The sequence below is a fragment of the Pan troglodytes genome, chromosome 15 (genome assembly GCF_028858775.2).
Source record: "Pan troglodytes isolate AG18354 chromosome 15, NHGRI_mPanTro3-v2.0_pri, whole genome shotgun sequence".
NCBI lineage: Eukaryota > Metazoa > Chordata > Mammalia > Primates > Hominidae > Pan > Pan troglodytes.
This window is the reverse complement of record NC_072413.2, coordinates 18,771,968-18,797,705: the sequence shown is the minus strand read 5'-3', so window position 1 is coordinate 18,797,705 and position 25,738 is coordinate 18,771,968. Positions and strand designations below refer to the sequence as shown.

General features: G+C 41.6%; 1 protein-coding gene across 3 annotated transcripts; it reads right to left on the bottom strand.

The window, feature by feature from the left end:
* Positions 1 to 1,552: 1,552 nt before the first annotated feature.
* On the bottom strand, positions 1,553 to 17,150 carry PARP2 (poly(ADP-ribose) polymerase 2). 3 transcript variants are annotated; one of them, XM_003314236.7, is made up of 16 exons: positions 15,686 to 17,150; positions 14,306 to 14,461; positions 13,929 to 13,999; positions 12,493 to 12,543; positions 8,849 to 8,945; positions 8,349 to 8,424; positions 7,120 to 7,222; positions 5,211 to 5,373; positions 4,511 to 4,649; positions 3,643 to 3,706; positions 3,427 to 3,561; positions 3,024 to 3,151; positions 2,769 to 2,868; positions 2,308 to 2,406; positions 1,937 to 2,061; positions 1,553 to 1,819 (listed from the first exon to the last, which is right to left on the bottom strand). In XM_003314236.7, the coding sequence occupies exons 1-16, from the start codon at positions 15,729 to 15,731 to the stop codon at positions 1,660 to 1,662; spliced, it is 1,713 nt and encodes a 570-aa protein (XP_003314284.1). In that variant the 5' UTR covers positions 15,732 to 17,150; the 3' UTR covers positions 1,553 to 1,659. The 3 variants fall into 3 exon arrangements, with proteins under 3 accessions (XP_003314284.1, XP_009425671.1, XP_063648847.1); XM_009427396.5 differs by lacking the exon at positions 1,937 to 2,061; XM_063792777.1 differs by lacking the exons at positions 13,929 to 13,999; positions 14,306 to 14,461 and having other exon boundaries at positions 15,686 to 15,839.
* Positions 17,151 to 25,738: the final 8,588 nt, after the last annotated feature.

Genomic DNA, 25,738 nt, shown 5'->3' with positions numbered 1-25,738 from the left:
TAAGCTTTCAATCTTTCACCATTGTAATGTTAGCTGTGAGTTTTTCATAGATGTTCTTCATAGGGTGGAGGAAGCTCCCTTTCATTCCTACTTTGTTGGATTTTATTTCATTATGAAAAAATGTTACATTTTGCCAAATGCTTTTTCTGCATCTGAGATGATCATGTGATTTTTGCCCTACCTTGGTTTTCAATCTTGCATTACTGTGATAAATCTCACTTGATCATTGTATATAGTCCATTTATAATGTTGCTGGATTAGGCTTGGTAGTATTTTGTTGATTTTTGCAATTATATTGTTAAGGGATATTGGTCTATAATTTTATTTTCTTGTGATATCTTCATCTGGTTTTGGTTTCATTCTGCTTTGTAGAATTAGTTGCAAAGTATTTTCCTCTCTTCTATTCTTTGGAAAAGTATGCACTCTACTTCAGTTTTAATAGCAGATTACTTCAGTGAGTAGATATATTTGACTAGTTCCTTATCTATGATCTTTTTGTGTACACCAATGCCTCAGTGACATCTATACAAACATATATAAGTTTTAGGTCAACAGGGCATGAACATTTCAAATCTTGATAGATATTGGAAACCTGGTTTCTAAAAAGTTACAGGAAAAATTTAAACAAACTTCTCTGTTACTTAAGGAAGTGTGTTGTTTATCTGTGTTGTGTGTTTAAATACAATCAGGAAGTCTTTGGATCTGTATTAGTCTGTTTTCATACTGCTATAAGGAACTGCCCGAGACTGGGTAATTTATAAAGGAAAGAGGTTTGACTCACAGTTCACCATGGCTGAGGAGGCCTCAGGAAATTTACAATCATAGAGGAAGGTGAAGGGGAAGCCCTTCTTCACAGGGTGGCAGGAAGGAGAAGTGCCAAGCGAAGTAGGAAGAGCCCCTTATAAAACCATCAGATCTCGTGAGAACTCACTCACTATCACAAGAACAGCATGGGGGAAACTGCCCCCATGATTCAGTTACCTCCACCTGGTCTCTCCCTTAAAATGTGGGGATTCTGGGGATTACAGTTCAAGATGAGATTTGGATGGGGACACAAAGCCTAACCATATCAGGATCTGACCTGGACTTTAGTACTTCTTAGTTGGAGCAGGTTATGTAAAAACTCATTCCACTTTTTTCCTTTCCTCCTCAAGATGTATTCAGGCTTAGTGACAGTCCTCCAAGGGCTTCCCAAATTTTTGGACATGTGATGAGTCCTAGGATGTTGAGTAGTGGGAGACCTAGGCTGCAGTGGATAAATTTGAAAAAGGCAAGTGAATACCTATGCATGGGAAAGAAAAACACGACTTAGCCTTTGTTGCCTCTACCCTTCCTGTGATAATACTCAACAAATTCCAGTTTGCAGAAAAATTGAATTAAACAGGTAAAAGCATTAGCGCCCCCATTAGTGTCCCTCAATGCACAGATGCCACTAAGAACAGGATACTGAATAACCCTCAGAGCAATGAGTAATTTCTGTCCTGGAAATGGAGATCTACTAATGTCAGAAGAAATATGTTCTTGGAGAAATAAAGCCCGAAGAAGCCAGTGGTAGACCTGTACAGTTTTTATTACATAAAATATCACAAAATTCACAAGTACAACACTGCTTATTTTCTTGCTTGAAGATCAGATCTCTGGTTTATTTAATATCAACATTCACCACAGCTGAAGGAAATTAAACTGAACCTTTAAAAGGTACCGCATACGGACCTGGTTGGGGTTATAGACAATATATTCATTGTAGTTGAGGGTATAACCATCTGGATTCAGAATTCCTGTGTCACTTGCTGGTCCTAATGGCACTGTACTCCCATTCCTGCCAAATGGAAAAAAAGTGTGTCAACATCAGTCTCTGGTTCAGAAGCTGCAACAGAGAACGTAGTCTTATCTGGCCAAAAGGAGTCTTCTAGTCCTCCTGGTTCTGAGTACTTACAGGGTGACGAAGTGGGCAGAACTGGGAGCCATCTTGCCCAGCCCCTTGGTGCTATGTTTACCTTGAAGCAATCCTTCGGCCTTAGGATTAGCCTCTAGTAGTTCATTACACTGACCTAGAGCTACCTGCAAAGCAAAAAATCTTTGAATTCCCATATCCTACTAAGAATTAGATGGCTCCAAAGCCAAACAGAAAATCCCATCAGTACTTTTTTCCCCTACTCCAGCAGAGGAATCCAATGTGCTAGAAATTGTACTTGGACCTCTCTCAAGCTATCCCAGGTAAACCTCTTGGTTCTGGGGTCAAACTTTTCTCATTGGAAAAAAACTGGAATTAATAAACTAGAGATCACAGACATACTCCTGTCTCACCTCTGATAAGAGCAGCAGTCCTGTATTCTTTAGGCGAGAGGCAAAGCAGTAATTGGCACTCTTGGAAGACATGTCAGCAAAGTAGATTCCTTTCCCAAACTGAAATATATACATGAATACCAAGGTCAGCTTCTAACCCACTGTGTTAGAGAGAAGGTGCATACCACTGACCCTGTTTTTCCATTCCCTTAAACACAATATAGACCCTTCTCCATTTCCCCTCACAATTCTGTTCTAGAGAGGGTAGAAGCCCCTGTGAATTTCCGCCTTCTGAGGGAAAGGTGAGGTATCTTTAGGAATTTAAAGAAAGAGGAACACAGTAAGAGATGACAAGGTTATCAGTGAAGCTGGCTTAACTCTTGGGGAGGGGAACCATCTAATCCTAATCTAGGAAAAAAAGCACTGAGAACATTACTGTATCCCTTTCCCCTGTGCTCCTCCCAGAGTTCAATTTCACTCACCATGTAACCTGTGATGGGAGCTTCAGGTGGGGCAATTCGAAGCCCATGGCTCAAGATTCCCACCCAGTTACTCATCCTGGAACCATGCCATAGAAGCATCCTAAGGAAAAGCCAATATTATTGTACTCTGTTGTTCTGCACAGATAGGCCATAAGCATAAAAAAGCCAACACCTTCCTCTGACTCCCTCTTATAAGTTCTACAGCTGTACTTTCGGGCAAGGAGTGTCTTTCCAAACGCAAAGCTAGACTCAGACCTGTTATGAAGGTCCTCTCTGAAGGCTTCTTTCTCACCATCCTTCTCCACTTCAAACAAATCCAGCAAGGTCATGGTATAGTCGCTGTGTGTGGGAGCATGGGTAGATTGTAGGTACTGGGAAATCACCTGTGAAAAATACGACCAAAAGGCTGATGTAGACTCTACAAGAGACTGAGCTGAACTGAAGAATTTGGGGATTCTGATATAACTTGGCAGACCTTTCTGCTCCCAAACAGTCTTACAAGGCAGCTAGGAAAAGCTTGGCCTTCCCAAATCCCTAGTACATAAAAAGTCTGCCCTAATTGACAATTTGCTCTTGACCAGAAGTAGTTAGAGAACAGTGGGATGGGGGAGGTGGTTAAGGGTGCAAGAATATGAAAATAAATGATCATTTTTCTTACTTTGAACTCATAACTTTCATGGTCAAGAGGGCGCAAGGCACAATGTAGGTTTCTATAGTGTTGGTCCAATGGGTGTTCTGGGCTTTGTAGCTCTGTTTTCACCAGCTTAATAGCAATTTCAATGTCTCCCAAAGCCTGAGAAGATGAGATATAGAATCAATGTGGGAGGACACTGGTATAAGGGATATAATACTTCTCAGATCATACATATCTCACCTCTAGTAATTGTATTTTTTCTGACAGTTCCTTCTGTGTCCGGATTAGTGGAGGAGTACGGAGTCTAAGAACAGAGATATAACCCATAATGAGCTTTCTGACATGTGGCTAAAAGGCGCATGAGTAAAAATAGAAAATGACAGATAGGTCCTTTAGAAAACAGGTATGAGAAACAGGTTTTCCATTTGAGAGAGAAAGAGATCTGTAAAGAGATCTTAACTTCCAAATATATAAAATAATATTAAATATATACTCGGTATAAGATGAACTATGTGGATTTTGACTTTTGAGACTAGAGTTAAAATTATTTTTTATAAAATCATTTAAAAATAAGTTATATTGATATCAACAGGGAACAGTTGGATACAGTTCTATCTAGAAGCACAGGTAGACCTGTTGACCACTCAGGGTTATTTCTAGGTCACGGGGCTCTATAAAGCAATAAAAGAAATAGAAATCGGATGTAAACCAGAAAACAGAATCAACAAATGTAAAATGTTATTTTGTCTATCTAATATCACTTGAGTTCACAGAAATGGTGTTTGTGTGGTTTTAGTTACTCAAATAGGAAAAGGGGGTGATATGCCTGAAGGTATTTTACTTGGGTGGTTGGATAGCTAGACCCATTCTCTCTTGGGTTGGTAACTTCCACTTTGTCAGAGAATATGGCTGTGGTCAAGCCGGGAGATTGCATCCCATATTTGTAAGCTGATTAAATAGGCTACCTATATATCATTTTGTTTCTGTATCTATTCAAGACGATCATTTTCTTAGGAATAAAAGATTTAAAAGATTATAGCTGCTGCTGATGGATACAGGGGATATGTATAGGTAGAAGAACAAAGTGAAGTAACAGCACAGGCCTTACCCAAAGTCATGCGGAATCCTGGTGTAGAATTCATTGCATGCTTCCATGAGAGCTCGTCCGTGCTGGCCAGCCCGAATACAATCCTCAATCTTCTTAAGAGACTGGTAACCTGCCTTGATTTGTGCCACTGTCAGCTTCCCTGCAGGCCCACCCAGAGATCAGACTCCAAACTAGGATCCCATCTAGTGAACTGTACTTAACATCCTTCCCTAAAAAAGACTTTCATCTTTCAACTTTTTTTTTTCCTGTTTTTGAGATGGGGTCTCACTCCTGTTGCCCAGGCTGAGTGCCGTGGCACGAACACAGCTAAATGCAGCTCAACCTCCTGGGCTCCGGTGATCCTCCCACTTCAGCTTCGCAAGTAGCTAGATCACAGGCACACACCACCATGCCTGGCTAATTTTTCTATTTTTAGTAGAGATGGGGTCTCACCATGTTGCCCAGGCTGGTTTCAAACTCCTGGGCTCAAGCAATCCACCTGCCTTGGCCTCCCAAAGTGTTGGGATTATAGGCATGACCCATCACACCCAGCCTCAACTTTCAAAATAGTTCCTCTTCCCTCCATACAACCTGTCACCCCAAATCCCATTTTCTTCATTCAGTACTATGAGCAAGCTTTAAATCATAATGATAATAAAGTATCCATTAAAGGAGCTAGGAATTATAAGGAGAGAATGCAGAAGAAAATGTGAAGTCCTACCAAGTGGGGCTTTCTTGGTATTATACTTCATTTCCATCATCATTTCTTCCATGGCCTGAACATTACAGATCAACTTTATTAACTCCTGTACCCGAAGATCTAGCTGTGACTCTGGCTTCAAGGGAGATTTAAGAGATTCCTCTTTCTTTGTTTCCTCTTCATCCTACAGCAAAAAACAAACAAAACAAAAGACAATCTAAGAAATCATCTCTAGATTCCTTATAACACCCAATATTATACAATGTAAATGCTTTGTAAAGTTTTTATATTGCACTGTCTAGGGAATAATGACAAGCAAGGAAAAAAAGGCTGTACAGGTTCAGTACAGAAGCAATTTTTCAAACATTTTTGACTCTCAGTTCATTGAATCCATGGATATAGAGGGTTGACCATCCAAGTTCTGCCTCCCACATTTTACAACTCAGAATAAGTCTAGAAAAAAAAGGCTTTCCTCATGACGTCAGTGTGTAAAGACAGCTATTATGTCTCAGATCTTCCCATCTTAAAAAAGACTAAAACTTCTCCATTTTTTTGGATATGTGACTGTTTCCGGACAGTTTCTGCATGCTGGTATACCTCAGTTTATCTAAATTAAATTTTTTATGGTGGTATATATCCAGAAGTGAAAACAAATTTAAATGTAATTGTTTAATCAGTTTGATTTTTTATCACTCCTCTCTTGGTCCATAACAATAAACTTCTGGTGCCAGCCGCAGTGGCTCACGCTTGTAATCCCAGCACTTTGGGAGGCCAAGACGGGTGGATCATGATGTCAGGAGATCGAGACCATCCTGGCTAACATGGTGAAACCCCGTCTCTACTAAAAATACAAAAAAATATTAGCCGGGCGTGGTGACAGGCGCCTGTAGTCCCAGCTACTCCGGAGGCTGAGGCAGGAGAATGGCGTGAACCCAGAGGCGGAGCTTGCAGTGAGCCGAGATCGCGCCACTGCACTCCAGCCTGGGCGACAGAGCGAGACTCCGTATCAAAAAAAAAACAAAAACAAAAAAACGAAAAAAACAATAAACGTCTGGAAATAGGGCCTAAGATTTTATAAGAAACTTAGTAGGCCGGGCGTGGTGGCTCACGCCTATAATCCCAGCACTTTGGGAAGCTGAGGCGGGTAGATCACCCAAGGTCACGAGTTCAAGACCAGACTGGCCAACATGATGAAACCCTGTCTCTACTAAAAATACAAAAAAAATTAGCTGGGCATAGTGGCGGGCACCTGTAATCCCAGCTACCTGAGAGGCTGAGGCAGAAGAATCGCTTGAACCCGGGAGCTGGAGGTTGCAGCGAGCTGAGATTGAGCCATTGCACTCCAACCTGGGCAACAAGAATCAAACTCCAGCTCAAAAAAAAAAAAAAGAACCTTAGTAAATAACAGAGCCGAGACTAGAAAGGCACATTCTATCCTCATTCTTACTGTCTCTTCGGGATTACAAAGATCAGTGAGAGCACCCCTGAGGTGAGAAGTAGAAAGGATTCAAGATATCCTGGCCTGTCCCAGTCTAGGAATGATCTAAGCTATTCTGCTTTACCCTGAGTAAGAAGAAACAGGAGTAGGTGTGGTGCCTCATGCCTGTAATCTCAGGACTTTGGGAGGCCAAGACAAGAGGACTGCTTGAGCCCAGGAATTTGAGACCAGCCTGGGCAACATAGTGAAACCTCATCTTTACAAAAAAAAAAAAAAAAAAAGAAAAAAAATCAGCTGGGCAGAGTGGCACGTGCCTGTAGTTCCTGATACTGAGGAGGCTGAGGTGGGAGGATCACTTGAGCCTGAGGATCTTGAGGCTGCAGTGAGCCATGATTGTGCCACCCAGCCTGGGCAACAGAGCACAGTTTTGCCTCTAAAAAATAAAATAAAAAAAGAAGATGCGTTTCTTTCGAAAAGTATAGTGAGAGTTACCTGAGTATTGGTGGCATAGTCCATCTGTAGCATATCATATTTTCCAGGCACCTTCTCAAACTTTTCTCGATCTTCCCAATTGTTTTTCGTTTTGTCAAGGAATCTGTAGAGTCCAAGGTGTAAGAAAACTTTACAAATAAAGGTCTACTATGAAGATGGACTTACAAGACAGAAAATCTCCAAAGAATTTATTTTCCAGCACTGAGCTCCTTTACACATCAACTTTCCATAAATCAAAATTAGTCTAATTCTAAATGAGGACACTAAATGGACAAAAAAGCTCTGGAGACAAATGGAATTTAAAAAATGGGAAAAACAATGCTTGTCCTTCCCAAACACCACAAAAGCCATTGAGATTTCAAACAAAAGATATCCATCTAATCTCTTTCCCTGAAAGAAACATGTTCTCCAATTCTCCAGAAAGTTCTTCATCTATATCATAAAGTTTTAAAAATTCTAACTGAATATTCTCTTTTTTTCTTTCCTTTTTTTTGGGGGAGAGTCAGGGGTCTCGCTTTGTTGCCCAGGCTGGTCTCAAACTCCTAGCTTCAAGCAATCCTCCTGCCTCAACCTCCCAAAGTGCTGGGATTACAGGCATGAGCCACCGTGCTCAGCCCCTAGTTGAATATTATCTACCCCAGGATAGTCTCCACTTATCCCAAATTTCCTAAATTTGTCAGTCATGTGTTAAATATATTAGATTCTTCTGTTTTTAGTGACTTTCAAGGTATTAGTTTGATTTAATCACTAAGGATACAGTTTGGTGTTTCAACCACAGAATGTCAGGGTGAAAAGACATTAACATTTAGGCCAAATCACACCTATAAAACGAAAAGTTTTTTATAAGCCACACACTTATAAAATTCTTAGAGAAGGCAGGGCACGGTGGCTCACGCCTGTAATCCCGCACTTTGGGAGGCTGAGGCAGGCGGATCACCTGAGGTCAGGGGTTCGAGACCAGCCTGGCCAACATGGCGAAACCCCATCTCTATTAAAAATACAAAAATTAGCTGGGCGTGGTGGTGGGTGCCTGTAATCCCAGCTACTAGGGAGGCTGAGGCAGGAGAATCACTTAAACCCAGGAGGTGGAGGTTGCAGTGAGCTCAGATCATGCCATTGCACTCCAGCCTGGGCAACAAGAGTGAAACTGTCTAAAAAAAAAATTCTTAGAGAATATACATCTAAGAAGAGGAGGGTATATTTTTTTGTAGTCTCTTTTCAGCACTCACTTCTTCTGAAAGATTTCCTTGGCCTTGTTGAGATTGCCTGAACAAGCCACCAGGCTGTGCTGTCCCATTTTCCCAACTGCAAAGGAAATGCCACACATAAGATAGTTCCCTAAGAGTAACAGGCCAGCTCTCCAAGATCTCTCTGCTTAACATCTGACAAACAGGCAGGAAAGGGAGAAGGGAAAGGTGAAAGGATTTAGGGAACTAATCATGTTGATACAAGTTACTTGCTAACTGCCATAGTCTATGAGCACTACTAGCAGTTCAACTATAGAAGAGTTTTCAGACTCAATGGGCTGCTCTTAGTTTTTCCAGTGGGAACTCTAAGGAGGATGCCTGCCATTCCCCAATTTCAAGATGCTCAACTTGATTCCTAAGGCTCTCCCAGACTTCAGAGCCTCTACTGACCCAATTTAAACCCAGAGAATCCTTTGGCCACCCACTAAGCTGCTTCTGACTTTCTGAATGCCAACTCATAAAATCTAAATAAAAATCATTACCTCGGCCCCATCTCATCCAAACACTGAAGTTCCTCTGGGCATCATCTTCTAATAGCTGAATCAGATAGTACTTGTTGTTGTTGAACTGGAGATTGGTCTATGTTGAGTGAAAACAAAAACAAAAAAAGGAGTTTTGCAAATGGAAATCACATAAACCAATGACTCATCCTTCGTCACAGGTGCCAGTTATTTCCATAAGGAAAAGGATAGCATCAGGCAAGAAAATTAGATTCCTGTAAGATTAAAGATATAAAGAAGAAATAGGGCTTATACATTAAACTTTGGATTCTTAGGAATTAAAGTGGGAGCCTAGAAGCTTCCTAAAACCCTCTATCCAACCTCAAATATCCTACATTGAATGGCTCCTCCAGTTTTTTCCTGCCTCAGCTCCCTATTTAGATATTTTCTAAGCTATATGTGTTTTCCAGCTCCCAATCCACTCCCAATAATTATTTCCCAAATGAAAACAATTTGGATGCTCCAAAGGTCTAAAACTGTTATGCTCAACTGTTAAATGACTTACTCCTTGACAGTTCTACTCACAGCTTTTGTTTGTCAGCTGCAGAAATTTGACAATGAGCTGAGAGCAGGGCAATAATGGGAGAGGACAAGGGATACGCAAAACCACTGCCACATCCGTCCCATACCTAACCTGACCTGACTTGGAGATACTGAGAGAGAATATGGCCAGTATCTAAAAAGAGGTATCTGTAAGTAAATCACTCAGAGTGAAGAGAGAGAAGTCCATGATAAGGCATAGCAGCTGGTGTTGTATGGCCGAGCCCTGGATATGGAGGCATTCTTTTTTGTTAAGCATGCTGCCCCTTCCTACCTCTATCTCCTGCTTGCTCACATTCTAAAGCCATTGTACGACCTTAGCCCACTGGTGAAAAAAAAAGGTCATTAGATGTTAGAACAAAAAAGAGCCTAAGATATTTTCTTTTTTTGAGACAGAGTCTTGCTCTGTCGCCCAGGCTGGAGTGCAGTGGTGCAATCTCCGCTCATTGCCACCTCTGTGTCCTAGGTTCAAGCAATTTCTTGTGCCTCAGCCTCCCTAGTAGCTGGGATTACAGGCACACGCCACCATGCCAGACTAATTTTTTTTTGTATTTTTAGTAGACATGGAGTTTCAACATGTTGGCAAGGCTGGTCTTGAACCCCTAACTCAAGTGATCTGCCCGCCTTGGCCTCCCAAAGTGCTGGGATTATAGGCATAAGCCACCATGCCCAGCTTGATATTTTCTTTTCCTTTAAAAATTTTTTTTGTAAATGTTTTTATGGTTTTTATTTTTTATTTTTTTGAGCTAGGGTCTCCCTCTGTCACCCAGGCTGGAGTGCAATGGCTCAATCACAGCTCACTGTAGCCTCAACCTCCCAGGCTCAAGCAATCCTCCCACCTCAGCCTCCAAAGTAGCTGGCCCATGCCCGGTGTTTTTGTATTTTTTTGTAGAGACAAGGTTTCACCATGTTGCCCAGGCTGATCTTGAACCCACACCTGAAGTGATTCTCCAGCCTTGGCCTCCGAAAGTGCTAGGATGACAGGCATGAGCCACCACACCTGGCTGCCTTAAGGTATTTTCCTTCTTTTCTTTTTTTTTTTGAGAAGGAGTTTTGCTCTTGTTGCCCAGGGCTGGAGTGCAATGGTACAATCTCGGCTCACCGCAACCTCCGTCTCCCAGGTTCAAGCGATTCTCGTGCCTCAACCTCCCGAGTAGCTGGGATTACAGTCATATGCCACCACACCTGGCTAATTTTGTATTTTTAGTAGAGATGGGATTTCTCCACATTGGTCAGGCTGGTCTTGAACTCCCGACCTCAGGTGATCCGCCCGCCTCAGCCTCCCAAAGTGCTGGGATTACAGGTGTGAGCCACTGCACCTGGCCAACCTTAAGGTATTTTCTATCTGCTCGTGGTATTTTAAGTAGAAGAAATAGTAAGAAATAAATACTAATTGGTTGTTAAAATTATATATGTTGGATCAATAAATTCAAACATGAAGTCATATCCAGGAAATATATTAATGAGGCAAATGTATTATCTACTCAAAACCACAAAGGTAAACAAGAGAAAAAGGTTGATTAAAAAGAAAGCTGGGCTTGGGGGCAGATGCCTGTAGTCCCAGCTACTTGGGAGGCTGAGGTTGGAGGATCACACGAGGTCACAAGTTCAAGGCCAGCCTGAGGAACATAGCAAGACACTGTCTCTAAAATTAAAAAAAAAAAAAAAACCCAAAATTTTTTAAAAAGGAAAAATTAATAAATTTAACTACAGAAAAAATTTAAAACTTCAATATGGGCAAAAAGTGTACTATAAGGAAAGCCAAAAGGTAAATGACAAATCTGGAAAACATATAAGTGGTTTGTGTTACAGACAAAAGGCTATTCTCCATATTATATAAAGTTCCTCGAAACCAGTAAGAAAAGGACCAATAACTTTAGAAAATGTGCAAAACAGCTTGTCCCAGTGGCTCATCCCTGTAATCCCAGTGCCTCATGAGGACAAGGCAGGAGGATCATTTGAGGCCAAGAATTCAAGACCACCTATCCAACATAGCGAGATTCTCATCTCCATAAAAAATTTAAAAATTAGTCAGGCTTTGTGGCATGCGCCTGAAGTATGAGCTACTCAGGAAGCTTCGGTGGGAGGATTGCTGGAGCCCAGAAGTTCAAGGTTGCAGTGGGCTATGACTGTACAAACTGCACTCCAGCCTGGGTGACAGAACAAGATCCTGTCTGTTTAAAAAAAAAAAAAGGTGCAAAAGGATATGAACAGAGAGTTAACAGTTTCAATAAATGATATGAAATTTGCAAAAAAATCTTCTCACAGAGGACTCTGCTATCTGATAAGAGTGTGCTAGGGCTGAGTACTCAGGTGTTTAACCACTAATGGCTAATATTAATATAAAGGACTTGCTGGGTGCAGTGGCTCACGCCTGTAATACCAACACTTTGGGAGGGTGAGGTGGGTGGATCACCTGAGGTCAGGCGTTCAAGACCAGCCTGGCCAACATGGTGAAACCCCATCTCTACTAAAAATACCAAAAAATTAGCCAGACACTGCACCTGTAGTCCCAGCTACTTGGGAGGCTGAGGCTGGAGAATTGCTTGAACCCAGGAGGCAGAGATTGCAGTGAGCCGAGATCGCACCACTGCACTCCAGCCTGGGTGACAGAGCAAGACTCTGTCTCAAAAAAAATATATATATATATATATATATGAAGGACTTTAGGCAAGGCGTGGTGGCTTACACCTGGTAATCCCAGCACTTTGGGAGGCTGAGGTGGGTGGATCACTTGAAGTCACGAGTTCGAGACCAGACCCTGGCCAACGTGGCGAAACCTTGTCTCTACTAAAAATACAAAAAATTAGCTGGGAGTGGTGGTGCACGCCTGTAACCCCAGCTACTCGGGAGGCTGAGGCAGGAGAATTGCTTGAACCTGGGAGGCAGAGGTTACAGTAAGCCGAGATTGTGCCACTGTACTCCAGCCTGAGAGATGAAGTGAGATTTCATTTCAAAAAGAAAAAACAAAATTAAAAAAAAAAAAAAAGGGACTTTAAAGATCTGAACACTGTGATGCTATCATCAATAATTATCAAGAAGATGGTCTCATAAATATAATGGTGCCACCTCTTCTTGCCTCTTACCTGATTTAGCATGACATCATAGACATCATTTCCTTCACAATACACATGAGCCTAGAAAGAGAGAGAGAGAAAAAATCAACATTAGTATAGGTTCAGCCCTGAGATCCTAAATGAGGCTCTAAATTTTCTTATGGCTCAAGTCGTCATTCTACAGCAACATCAACATTCATCTCCCAAGGAAAGAATTGCAAACCTATGTTCTACCAGTAACCTGGGTGTAACCTTACTATAAATGAAAACATGCTTCCTTTTTTTTAATTATACAAAAGATTCTGAGTTAGGCTGTGCATGGTGGCTCATGCCTGCAATCCCAGCATTTCGGGAGGCTAAGGTGGGCAGATCACTTGAGGTCAGGCATTCGAGACCAGCTTGGCCAACACAGTGAAGCCCCGTCTCTACTAAAAATATAAAAATTAGCCCAGGCTGGGCGTGGTGGTGGGCACCTGTAATCACAGCTACTTGGGAGGCTGAGGCAAGAGAATTACTTGAACCCAGGAAATGGAGGATGCAGTGAGCTGAGATCACACCACTGCACTCCAGCCTGGGTGACCGAGTGAGACTCTATCTCAAAAAAAAAAAAAAAGATTCTAACTGAGTTAAAGAAAACTTACTCCAGAGGTAGCCTTCTTTTTTCCCCATTCATCAGTAACTCATGCCATTCCAGGGTACAGTTTCTCATTAGAACAAGAAAACAGTTTTCCCTTAACAATGATACCATTTTCTGGTTTAAAAAGAGAATGAGGTGTAGAAGGCTGATGGCAACCACAAAAGGTACGCATGTGATATAGTTTGTATATTTGTCTCCTTCCAAATCTCATGCTGAATTGTAATCCTCAGTACTGGAGGTGGGGCCTGGTGGGAAGTGATTCAATCATGGAAGTGGATTTCTCATGAATGGTTTAGCACCACTGTCTTGCTGCTGTCCTCTTGATAGTGAGTGAATTCACACAAGATTTGGTAGTTTAAAAGCGTGTGACACCTCCCCATTCTTTCTCTCTCTGTGACACCTTCTCCAATCTCTCTCTCTCCCTTTCTCTCTGTCTCTCTCTCTCTCCTCTGCTTTTGCCATGTGACGTGCCTATTCCCGCTTCACCTTCTGCCATGAGTAAAAGCTTCCTAAGGCCTCCTGAGGAGCAGATACTGCTATGCTTCCTGTACAGCCTCTAAGAACCTCTTTTCTTATAAAATACCTAGTCTCAGGTATTTCTTTACAGCAATGCAAGAATGGTCTAACACACCATGTTAAAAAACACCCTGATTATTAACCCCAAGCCCTACCACTCCTATCTCTTGCCATTAGAGAAAACTAATCACTCATCATATTTTGGAGAGGATTCCTAAAATGAATACTAACAGCATCCCAGACAGGAGTCCTTATAACAAAGGATGCTCTCTGAGACATCCATGGACTGAACATCGGTTCCAGAGTCTCTTACCTTCCCCACCTTGGCTGTACACTCTGGGTCCACAGGAGCTTTGCCCTTTAACAGTAAGGCCTTCACAGATTCTGAGGAAAGACAGACAGGTACTACTTTATGGGAATCAAAAACAGCTGTTGTGGTTAAACAGAAACTTGTCAGGATTAACTTTGCCTGCCCAACCAATCCTGGTCTTTCCTTAGACCCCAATTCATCTCAAATACATGAAAATGAAGATTAAAGGCAGTAGATTAGTGCTGTGGTATGCCCAAAGGATAGAGAAATTAATTATACCCTGAAAGAAGGACGAAATAGGAGTTGAAATAACAAGATATCATCCCCAGATCCACTCCTACCAGAGACCCTTTTGCTGGCCCATGACCTTCCTGGCATACCATCTTGCTTGTCTTCTGTCCTGTCCTTATTAGCTTTTCCTCCAGCCACAGGCATCTTTTTCGACTCCTGTCTCTGGCATCTGCGAGTTTTCTTGGCAGGGGAAGAGTCTTCTGGAGCCGTGTTGCCATTATTAACTCTTTTGCTTTCATTTAATGCTACAGAATTTGGAAATTAGCGAAGAATGAGTACACCTGAATACATGTAGATTTTAAAGATTGAAAAAAATCTTTTAAAGAAATGGTTTAAGATAATTTTCTCTCTTTTTTTGTTTTGAGGTGGAGTCTCACTCTCTCGCCCAGGCTGGACTGCAGTGGTGCGATCTTGGCTCACTGCAACCTCCGCCTCCTGGGTTCAAGTGATTCTCGTGCCTCAGCCTCCTGAGTAGCTGGGATTACAGGCGTGCACCACCATGCCCAGTTAATTTTTGTATTTTTAGTAGAGACAGGGTTTCACCATGTTGGCCAGGCTGGTCTCGAACTCGTGACCTCAAGTGATCTGCCCTCCTCGGCCTCCCAAGGGATTACAGGCATGAGCCACCGCACCCCGCCGGTTTAAGATAATTTTCTAAGTTTACAGAGGCAATAACAACTGTCCCACACTACTTTTGTGTAACAGTCTGTGTAATTCTTCCTAAATTGCTATTCTAGCCAAATGAAATAAAACAAAATAAAAGGGAGTCCCAGGAGTCTTGTAAGCTCATAGACTGAGGCCTGCTTATCTGTTTTACTTGTGTCCCAATGTCCCCCAAATACCCACCTCATACATGAGGCGGTATGGGATAAAGATTAGTTAAGTGCTCAAGGGTCTGTGCCTAATTTAGAGCCTAGCTCTGCTGCTTTTCTCTATTTGATCTCTTCCTACTTCACTTGCTCCAATATTAGAATATTGTACAATACTGTACTTCTAGAGAAGTACAATAGAACCTAATTTATAGGGTGGACCTATGCATTTAAGAACATTATACACATAATACCGTATCTCAATAGGTCTAAGACTCGCATTTTACTCTCTGGAACTGGGATGCGTCTTACAATGGATGACATAAGCAGTGAATCACAGTTCACCATTTTCAGTGCTTATCCTTTGTTGTGTATAAAATAATGGTGTGCCTTACAATTACTTTTTGTAAATTGGATGACATTAGGTATTAACAACAGTACTGGCACATCAGTTGTTACAGCTCCGCAAGGCTTTATGCACAATTACGTAATCCCCAAAGCTCTGAAAACCGAAATTCACAAAATTTAGCACCCCAACTGGTTTGGTAGCCAAGTGCAGGTTATAGGGAGCTGGAAGGGGAAGGGGGTCACAGTAGGTGGCATCGTTCCTTTCTGACTGCCCGCCCCCCGCATGCCGTCCCGCGATATTGAGCTCCGAACCTCTCGCCCTGCCGCCGCCGGTGCTCCGTCGCCGCCGCGCCGCCATGGAATTCGAACGCTGACGTCATCAACCCGCTCCAAGGAATCGCGGGCCCAGTGTCACTAGGCGGGAACACCCAGCGCGCGTGCGCCCTGGCAGGAAGATGGCAGTGAGGGACAGGGGAGTGGCGCCCTGCAATATTTGCATGTCGCTATGTGTTCTGGGAAATCACCATAAACGTGAAATGTCTTTGCATATGGGAGTCTTATAAGTTCTGTGTGGCACCACCCTTTCCCATAGGGCGGAGGGAAGCTCATCAGTGGGGCCACGAGCTGAGTGCGTCCTGTCACTCCACTCCCATGTCCCTTGGGAAGGTCTGAGACTAGGGCCAAAGGCGGCCCTAACAGGGCTCTCCCTGAGCTTCGGGGAGGTGAGTTCCCAGAGAACGGGGCTCCACGCGAGGTCAGACTGGGCAGGAGATGCCGTGGACCCCGCCCTTCGGGGAGGGGCCCGGCGGATGCCTCCTTTGCCGGAGCTTGGAACAGACTCACGGCCAGCGAAGTGAGTTCAATGGCTGAGGTGAGGTACCCCGCAGGGGACCTCATAACCCAATTCAGACTACTCTCCTCCGCCCATTTTTGGAAAAAAAAACAAACAAACAAAAAACCGGGCCGGGCGCGGTGGCTCACGCCTATAATCCCAGCACTTTGGGAGGCCGAGGCGGGCGGATCACAAGGTCAGGAGATCGAGACCATCCAGGCTAACACGGTGAAACCGCCCCCCCATCTCTACTAAAAAAAAAAAAAATACAAAAAATTAGCCATTAGCCGGGCGTGGTGGCGGGCGCCTATAATCCCAGCTACTTGGGAGGCTGAAGCAGAATGGCGTGAACCCGGGAGGCGGAGCTTGCAGTGAGCCGAGATCGCGCCACTGCATTCCAGCCTGGGCGACAGAGCGAGTCTCAAAAAAAAAAAACCGAGTGGAATGTGAAAAGCTCCGTGAAACTGCAGAAACCCTTTGGGAACAGAGGGAACCATGGGGCAGGAAGCCCACGAAAATTCTAATTTGTCTTCTGGTTCTTGGTGACATTAGGTGAGGGGCGCCCAAATGTTTGGCTTCATGAGAATCACCGAGTATGGGGACTGCATACTTAAAGCAAATTCCCCACCCCAGACCCTCCGATTCAATAAGCCTGTATTAACAAAATCACTGGGTAATCCTGGTTTTGGCACTAATATCATTTAGAAACATATTGTTAGGATAGCATAGTATCTGTTATAGAGCAACCTGAGCAAAATAGCGAAACCTCGTCTCTATTACAAAAAAAAAAAGTGAAAAATTAGCCAGGCGTGGTCGCGGGCGCCTGTAGTCCCAGCTACTTGGGAGGCTGAGGCACGAGAGTCGCTTGAACCCGGGAGGCGGAGGTTGCAGTGAGCCGAGATCCCGCCACTGAACTCCAGCCTGGGTGACAGAGTGAGACTCCGTCTGAAAAAAACAAAGAAAGAAAAAAAAATTGATACATTTTAATTTTTGTTCATCAAAAGATGTAAAGTTTAGAAAGAAAAAACCCAAAATCTCATTATTTGCATGTAATTTGATTATGAATATTTTATAAGCTAGAAGAAACTACAGGATAAAAATTTTACCTTAATACAAAGCCTAGCAAGACTGATAGAAAATAGCGTATGAAAATAAATTCCATGCTTATAAAAGAGCTTCAAACAACTATAAATAAAATTTTTGGATAAGGTAGCATTTACAATAACACCAAAGCATACCAAGTAGTTGGAAATAAATCTAACAAAATGTAAGTGCTCAATAAATGTTTGTTGGATAGGATTGCTTAACCTGTTTCAGCGGTACAAAGCCTGTTACATCTGACTTAATTATGACACAAATAAATTAGACTAGGTCTAAAAGGAAATACTTTGGAGATAGGAAAAATATAAGCCTTTATGAAATGAAAATTTATTAAAAATAGCTAATACTTAGTAGAACTTTCTTGTGTACTAGAGGCTGAGCTAATGCTTTACATGCATAACCTCATTTAATCTTCATAAGAATAATAGCCAGAATTTATTTAGTTCTTACGATGCTATGAGCTTTACATACATTATTTAATTCTCACAACAACCTCATGAGGCATATGTTATTATCTCCATTTATAGTTGAGGAAACTGAGCTTTAGAAAAATTTAATTTATTCAAGATCACACAGTGTATTGCTAGGGCTGCTATAACTACATACATTGTCGTAATTCTGGCGGCTAGAGGCCCAAGGTAAAGGTCTTGACATGGTTGATTTCTTCTAAGGCCTGCCTCCCTCTCTCCTTGGCTTGTAGCTGGATGCTGTCTTTCCTCTCTGTGCGTCTATGTCCTAATCTCCTTTATTTTATTTATTTATTTATTTATTGAGACAGAGTCTTGCTCTGTTGCCCAGGCTGGAGTGCAGTGGCAAGATCTCGGCTCACTGCAACCTCCATCTCCCAGGTTCTTGAGTGATTCTCCTGCCTCAGTCCCCTGAGTAGCTGAGACTATAGGCGTGGGCTACCACACCTGGCTAATTTTTGTATTTTTAGTAGAGACAGGGTTTCACCATGTTGGCCAGGCTGGTCTCAAACTCCTGACCTCAAGTGATCCACCCGCCTCAGCCTCCCAAAATGCTGGGATTATAGGCGTGAGCCACGGTGCCTGGCCCTTAATCTCCTTTTCTTATAAGGACATCAGTGATATTGGATTATTCCCAACCCATATGACCTTATTTTATCTTAATTACCCCTTTACATGTCCTATCTCCAAATACAGGCAGATTCTGAGATAATGAGAGTTCTTTAAATATATACATTTTGAGGTGACACAATTCAGCTCATAATATACAGTTCCTAAAAGGCAGGGCCAGATCTGGGTGACTCCAAATTATGTTGTTATCTACTAGGCTAATGTATTCTGTTTCATGACAGTAGTTACCATCCCACACACATTTTTTAAAATGTATTTTTAAAGTTTTTATTGATTCTTTTTCTTTTTTAGTTATTATGGTGGTCAGAGTGAGAATTACTGAAAATATATTGTGAAGATATAACTTCTTTATAGTCAAATACAGAACAAGTGTAACTAAAATACTACTGAAGCATGTCACCAATAACTGGAAGAAACCGGCTGGGTGCGGTGGCTCATGCCTGTAATCCCACCTCTTTGGGAGGCCAAGGCAGGCGGATCACCTGAGGTGAGGAGTTCGAGACCAGCCTGGCCAACATGGTGAAACCCCCTCTCTAGCACAAAATTAGCTGGGCATGGTGGTGGGTGCCTGTAATCCTAGCTACTCAGGAGGCTGAGGCAGGAGAAGCTTGAACCGGGGAGGCGGAGGTTGCAGTGAGCCAAGATCGCACCACTGCACTCCAGCCTAGGTGACGAGAGCGAGACTCTGTCTGAAAAACAAAAACAAAAAAAGCCTGGAAGAAACCAACAAATTTACTTTCATAATTAAAACCAAAACCTCTATAGATAAGTGGATGAAAGATATTAATAAACAGTTTGCATTTGATAAATAAGTGCATGGAAAAGATATTCAGGCTCACATAGTATGAAAAATGCAAATTAATATTCGACAGGACAACTGGCCTACTCTCTTCATACTATTATGTAAAAAAAAAATTGTTAGGACTGTTTTAGAGTAAAAGAGACATTTGAAGCCTAACAGCCAAATGCAATGTTTGGATGCTGGTTTGAACAAGCCAGCAATAAATGGGGATATGTGGATATGGACTGGAAATTGGATGATTTTAGGGAATTATTTATTAGATATTATAATGGTATTCTAGTTAGGTTTAAAATAATGATATTCTAGTTATGATTTTAAAATGTCCTTTAGGGTAGGTGTGGGGGCTCATGCCTGTAATCTCAGCAGTCAGAACCTCAGGCAGGAGGATTGCTTGAGCCCAGGAGTTCAAGACCAGCCTGGGCAACATGGCGAAACCCGACTCTACAAAAAGTGCAAAAATGAGCTGTATAATTTATCACTTGAGCCTGAGAGGTCAAGGCTGCTGTGAGCTGTGATCATGCCACTGTACTCCAGCCTGGGTGATAGAGTAAGACCCTTTCTCAAAAGGAAAAAAAAAGTTCTTTAAAAAAAGCATGCTGTAGTATTTTCTGATAAGACATCACGTTATCTAGAATTACTTTATTTTTACAGACGGAGTGCAGTGGTGTGATCTCAGCTCACTGCAACCTCTGCCTCCGGGTTTCAAGCAATTCCCCTGCTTCACTCCAGTGTGGGCAATAGGGTAAGACCCTGTCTAAAAAATAAGATAAATTTAAAAATAAATAAATAAAATGAAAGTTAGATCATGTTAGATTTTTGTTCCAGTGGCTCCCCATCTCAAATGTTGTGGCTTGACCAGGCTCTATATGATCTGCTTCTTACCCCAGTGCTTTGATTTCATCTGCTACTGTTTTTCCCTTTGCTTACTCCTGTTAGGCACTCTGGCCTCTTTCCACTTTGTCTCAAACATACCAGTCACCCTTCTCCCTACAGGCTTCTGTTCTCTCTACCTGGTCTACTCTTCTTCCAGCTAACAAGATTGATCCCTGACTTTCTTCAGGTCTTTGTTCAAATGTCATCTTCTTAGTAGCAGTGGTGCCTTCCTTGATATAAATAACATCACTCCCACTATCACTTGTAGCCTCTTACTCTGCTTTATTTTTTTCCAGAGTACTAATTACAACTTAACATATATTTGTTTAATTTTTAGGATATCTGACTCTCTCCAATAGACTGTAAGCTCCAAGTGAGCCAGGGCTTTGTGTATTTTGTTTCCTGCTCTGTAACCAATGCCTGGAACAGTATCTAGCTTTCAATGATATTTGTTGAATGAGATACTAAATAAGACAGGGTGTCAAGGAGCAAGGGGTGTGACTTGAAAAAGACTGGGTTCTGAAGGAAAGGTGAGACTTTATTGAACTTCACTGTCTTGAGGATTTCTTTTTCCTACCTTATTCAAAGAGGTGGATCTTGAGAGTTGTTTAAAAAAGAAATTCAGAATCAAAAAGATCAGTAATTGAAGGAAACTAGTAAGATTTTAAAAGCTTTGAAATTCCACAAGTATGGTTTATTATATTGCCTGATGTTATAGATATGTTTCCAAACTTATTTATATTTATTTATATATTATATTGCCTGATGTTATAAACAAATTTCCAAATTTATTATTTATTTGCCAATTTTCCAAAAGTGATCAGCAAAGCTGCGGATCAGGACCACCATTTAAAGGAATTTGCATACATGTCTTCAGGAATAGCTAGGAAAGGGAAGTTGATGAGAACCTTCTACTTTGCTACAACTTTGGAAGGAAAGGATCCTCAAGAGATATTAATTTAAAATGGAGAGAGTTCTGAGACGTATTCAAAGGGGGAAAGTAGTAGCTCAGAGTTGGGGTAGGAGGTGGTGAACATGTAGAAGGCCCAATCTCTGGAGTCCTAGGTTCAACTTGGGGGATAGGCATTCAATGTGGTGTCCATTTAGCCTTTGAAGCCTGTCCTTTGCTGCCTTAGGGGGTTGGGGTCTCCTACTTTTCTCTTCTCCCCTCTAAATTGAAACCTACTCTTGGGTCTCTACCCTTATTTTGTGGAGAGGTACTGTTTTATTTTTTAGACACGAACACATTCTTCTCATAAAACATTGCAGATATTCAAAACCAAAAAGCTCCTCCCTTAATTCCCTCAATCCTGCTCCTAGGAGTAACTTGTTAGCAGTTTGGTGTGTCTCTTTCCAGACTATTTTCTTTTCATTTACTTGCAAAAATGTGCACATACAGAATTATTCTATTTTGCATTTTTTTGTGGGGGGGGGGAGAAGTGTTACATAAACGTGAGCATATTACATGGTGTTATTCTTGGCTATTTTCACTTCATATGCATTGGAGATGTTTTCATGTCAGTACATGCAGATTTACTTCATTCTGTTTAACTACTGGGTAGTATCTCATAGAATGGTTGTATCATTTAAAAAATGTTGTGGGTACATAATAGGTGTATCAATTTATGGGGTATATGAGATATTTGTTTATTTACTTATTTATTTGAGACTGAGTCTCGCTCTGTCACCCAGGCTGGAGTGCAATGGCGCGATCTCATCTCACTGCAACCTCCACCTCCGTGGTTCAAGCGATTCTCCTGCCTCAGCCTCCTGAGTAGCTGGGATTACAGGCGCACACCACCATGCCCGGCTAATTTTTGTATATTTTAGTAGAGATAGGGTTTCACCATGTTGGTCATGCTGATCTTGAACTCTTGACCTCGTGATCCACCCGCCTCGGCCTCCCAAAGTGCTGGGATTACAGGCGTGAGCCACCGCACCCAGCACATGAGATGTTTTATGTGCAATGTGAAATAAACACATCCTGGAGAACGGGGTATCCATCCCCTGAAACCTTTATCCATGGACAGTCTTTCAGTTATTTTAAAATGTACAATTAAGTCATTATTGACTGTAGTCACCCTATTGTGCTATCAAATAGTAGGTTTTATTCATTCTTTCTAACGATTTTTTTGTACCCATTAACCACCCCTGCCGCCAAGGAATAGTTGTATCATGATTGAATGATCTTTGAATAGACATGGGTGTTTCTAATTGTTTTGCCGTCATAACCAGTGCTACAAGGAACATCCTTCCTTGAACATGCCCATTTGAGCACAATAGTTCTCCAGGGTGGATAACCAAATGTGAACTTGCAAAGGAGATGCTTAATTTTTAATTACAGACAAATGGCCATTCTCAATTCTTCATTTTGAATAAATTATAAATGAAATTTTTAGAGTGCTGCCTTTTCCAAGAGTTTACTCACTTCAGCAGTGATAACATCCCTTTTTTCCTTTTTTTAAATTTATTTTTTATTTCAATAGGTTTTTGAGGAGCAGGTGGTGTTTGGTTACATGAATAAGTTCTTTACTGGTGATTTCTGAGATTTTAGTGCACCCATCACCCAAGCAGTGTACACTGTACTCAGCATGTAGTCTTTATCCCTCACCCCCACCACCCTTTCAGTGATAACATCCTTAAACGATAGTCATTCAGTTGGTGTTCTCCAAAGGGTGAGCCTCAAATCTACCGGAAGTACCTGAGGGTGCTTATTAAAATACATATTCCTGAGTCCCACCCACTGAATTAGAATCTCTGAATGACGTGTGTCCCAGGAATCTACTTTTTTTTGAAACAGGGTCTCACTCTGTTGCCCAGGCTAGAGTGCAGTGGTGTAAACACAGCTCACTACAACCTCTACCTTCTGGGCTCATGCTCTCTTCCCGTCTCAGCCTACCTTAGTAGCTGGGACTATAGAGGCATCACCACTCTTGGCAATTTTTTATTTTTATTGTTTGTAGAGACAGTTGTTTTACCATGCTGCCCAGGCTGCCCTCAAACTCTTGGGCTCAAGCGCTCCTTCTGCCTCCACCTACCAAGTATTGGGACTACAGATGTGACCTACCACACCTGGCCCCAGGAATCTATAGACTTTTAAACAATTTCAAAGTTATTTTACAGAGCACAAAATTTTGATGTTACCAGCTGAAGAGAATTTCATCATGGATTATTATAAGTATTAAAGCCTGGAATACAGAATATCATAAAGAAATGTTAGATATTTAATGGGAATTTGAAAAGAATATTGTACTTTCTAAGGTTTTCTGAAATCACACAATAGGAAGCAGTGCAATGTGGTGGTTGAGTTTGGGCTGTCAAGTTGGATGGCTGCTGTCTCAGTTTGTTTTCTGTTGCTTATAACAGAATACCTGAAACTGGGTCACTTATTTATTAGTTTGTTTTTTAATTAATTTATTTTTTGGATACAAAGTCTTGCTCTGTCTCCCAGGCTGGAGTATAGCGGTACTCCAAACCTACACCTCATTAGTTCAAGCGATTCTCCTGCCTCGGCCTCCCAAGTAGCTGGGATTACAGGTGTGCACCAACATGCCTGGCTAATTTTTTGTATTTTTAGTAGAGATGGGGTTTCGACATGTTGGCCAGGCTGGTCTCGAACTCCTGGCTTCAAGAGATCCACCTGCTTCGGCCTCCCAAAGTGCTGGGATTACAGGTCTAAGCCATCACACCAAGCCTGGGTTATTTATTTAGTTAGTTAGTTTTTGAGAAGGGCCTCACTCTGTCACTCAGGCTGGACTGCAGTGGCACAATCTTGGTTCACTGCAACCTCTGCCTCCCGGGTTCAAGTGATCGATCCTCCCACCTCAGCTTCCTGAGTAGCTGGGACTACAAGCCCATACCACCATGCTCAGCTAATTTTTGTATTTTTAGTAGAGACGAGGTTTCGCCATGTTGGCTAGGCTGTGGGGTAATTTATTTTAAAAAAGAAATTTATTTTTTGCAGTTATGCATGCTGTGAAGTCCAAGGTTAAGGGACTGCCTCTGGGTTGTATCTGAACTCCTTCTTGCTGGAGGGGACTCGCTGTGATGTTCCAAGGCGTGGCAGGAAATCACATGGCCAGGATGCTGAGGCTGCTAACATGCTATCCTTAAGTCTCTTTTCCTTTTCTTTAAAGCCACTAGTTCCCCTCCCATGATAACCTATTAATCCATGAATGGATTAATTTATTCATGAGGGCAGAGCCCTCATGATCCAGTCACCTCTTGAAGGCCCCACTTCTAATGAGGATTAAGTTTCAGCCACTTTAGGGATTAAGTTTCAACATTAATTTTGTAAAAGGCGAAAGATTTATGCGATATGAAAAGAAACTAGAGTGACAACATGAATTTTGAAGGGGACAGTCAAACCATAGCAACTGGGATCTGAATTCTGACTTTACCACTTGCTAAATAGACAAATTCCTTAATCTCTATAACTCTGTTTCCTTTTTTTTTTTTTTTTTGGTGAAATAGTTATAATGAAAGTGCTTACATTCTTGGGTTAAGGTGAAGATTAAACAAGGTAATGAATATTACATTTCTTGAATATTTATAGTAAACATTCAAGAAATGTTTTGACTCGAACTTACAATAAATCAATTATGAAACAACAAATTAGCATTTGATGCTAAATGTTGGGAAATTTGGGGCAGGTAAACTCTAAAGTGGATTAGAATAGGTAATTTCTAGTAAGGTGGAAGAAGGGTGGATAGGATGAAATGATTAAAAAATGAGAACTACTATGAGTTACAGTTGTATCATTTCTCCATATAACTTGAATCTTTATACTTCAAACATTTGCACATTACATGTATATTTGTACATATAACACATATTTGTATATATATTCCCTATTATTATAATAGTATTTATTAAGAACAATGATGAATATTGTGCCGGGGAGTCCTCTAATTATGGCTTAAAAAGAAATCTTTCAGCTTGGGCAACATGGCGAAACCCCATCTCTACAAAAAAATACAAAAATTAGCTGGGTGTGATGGTGCTCGCCTGTAGTCCCAGCTACTTACTGAGGCAGGAGATCGCTTGAACCTGGGAGGTCAAGGCTACAGTGAATCGAGATTTCACCACTGCACTCCAGCCTGGGACACGAAGTGAGACCCTGTTTCAAAAAAAAAAAAAAAAAAATTTAACAGAGTAAGAACCTATACTTTAACTGGAGGGCGATGTGAGGAGTCAAAATAATTGATTAATCAATTATGTCCTCAGCATTGAAAGTCATTGTTTTTGTCTGGAGATGTGTAAAACGTACACTTTGATCTCCAGTTGTTTATAGTCTACTTGGGAAGGTAAATCTAACAAGAAATATGTAATAACAATAATAACAGCTAACATTATTGAGTACTGTGTACCGGGCATTGTACTGAGTACATTATATAAATTATTTTACTTAATCCTCATAACCATCAGAGTAGGAAGATTTCATCTTTTTTCCCTCTTTTTATAGTTGGAACTGAGGCTTAGATGTGTGCAAATAAGTGGCAAGGTTCAGATTCAAAATCAGCTAAATTTTATTTGAAGCCTAAAACACTTAACCCACCTACCTTTTATCTACTAAGCCTGTTAGTTCAAAGATTACCTGAAGGTAAATTTTATCAGGCCAGCTTTGGATCTGGGGGGAAAAAATGAAGGTAAATTTTAAC

Bases quoted from the DNA above. Each gene is read 5' to 3' on its own strand.
- PARP2 (XM_003314236.7), bottom strand. From the start codon at position 15,731: ATGGCGGCGCGGCGGCGACGGAGCACCGGCGGCGGCAGGGCGAGAG. The intron at 14,462-15,685 runs GTTCGGAGCTCA...CAAATTCTGTAG, and splicing joins CGGCGGCGGCAGGGCGAGAG to CATTAAATGAAAGCAAAAGA. The intron at 3,152-3,426 runs GTAAGAAAAATG...TATTTTTCACAG, and splicing joins ATGAAAGTTATGAGTTCAAA to GTGATTTCCCAGTACCTACA.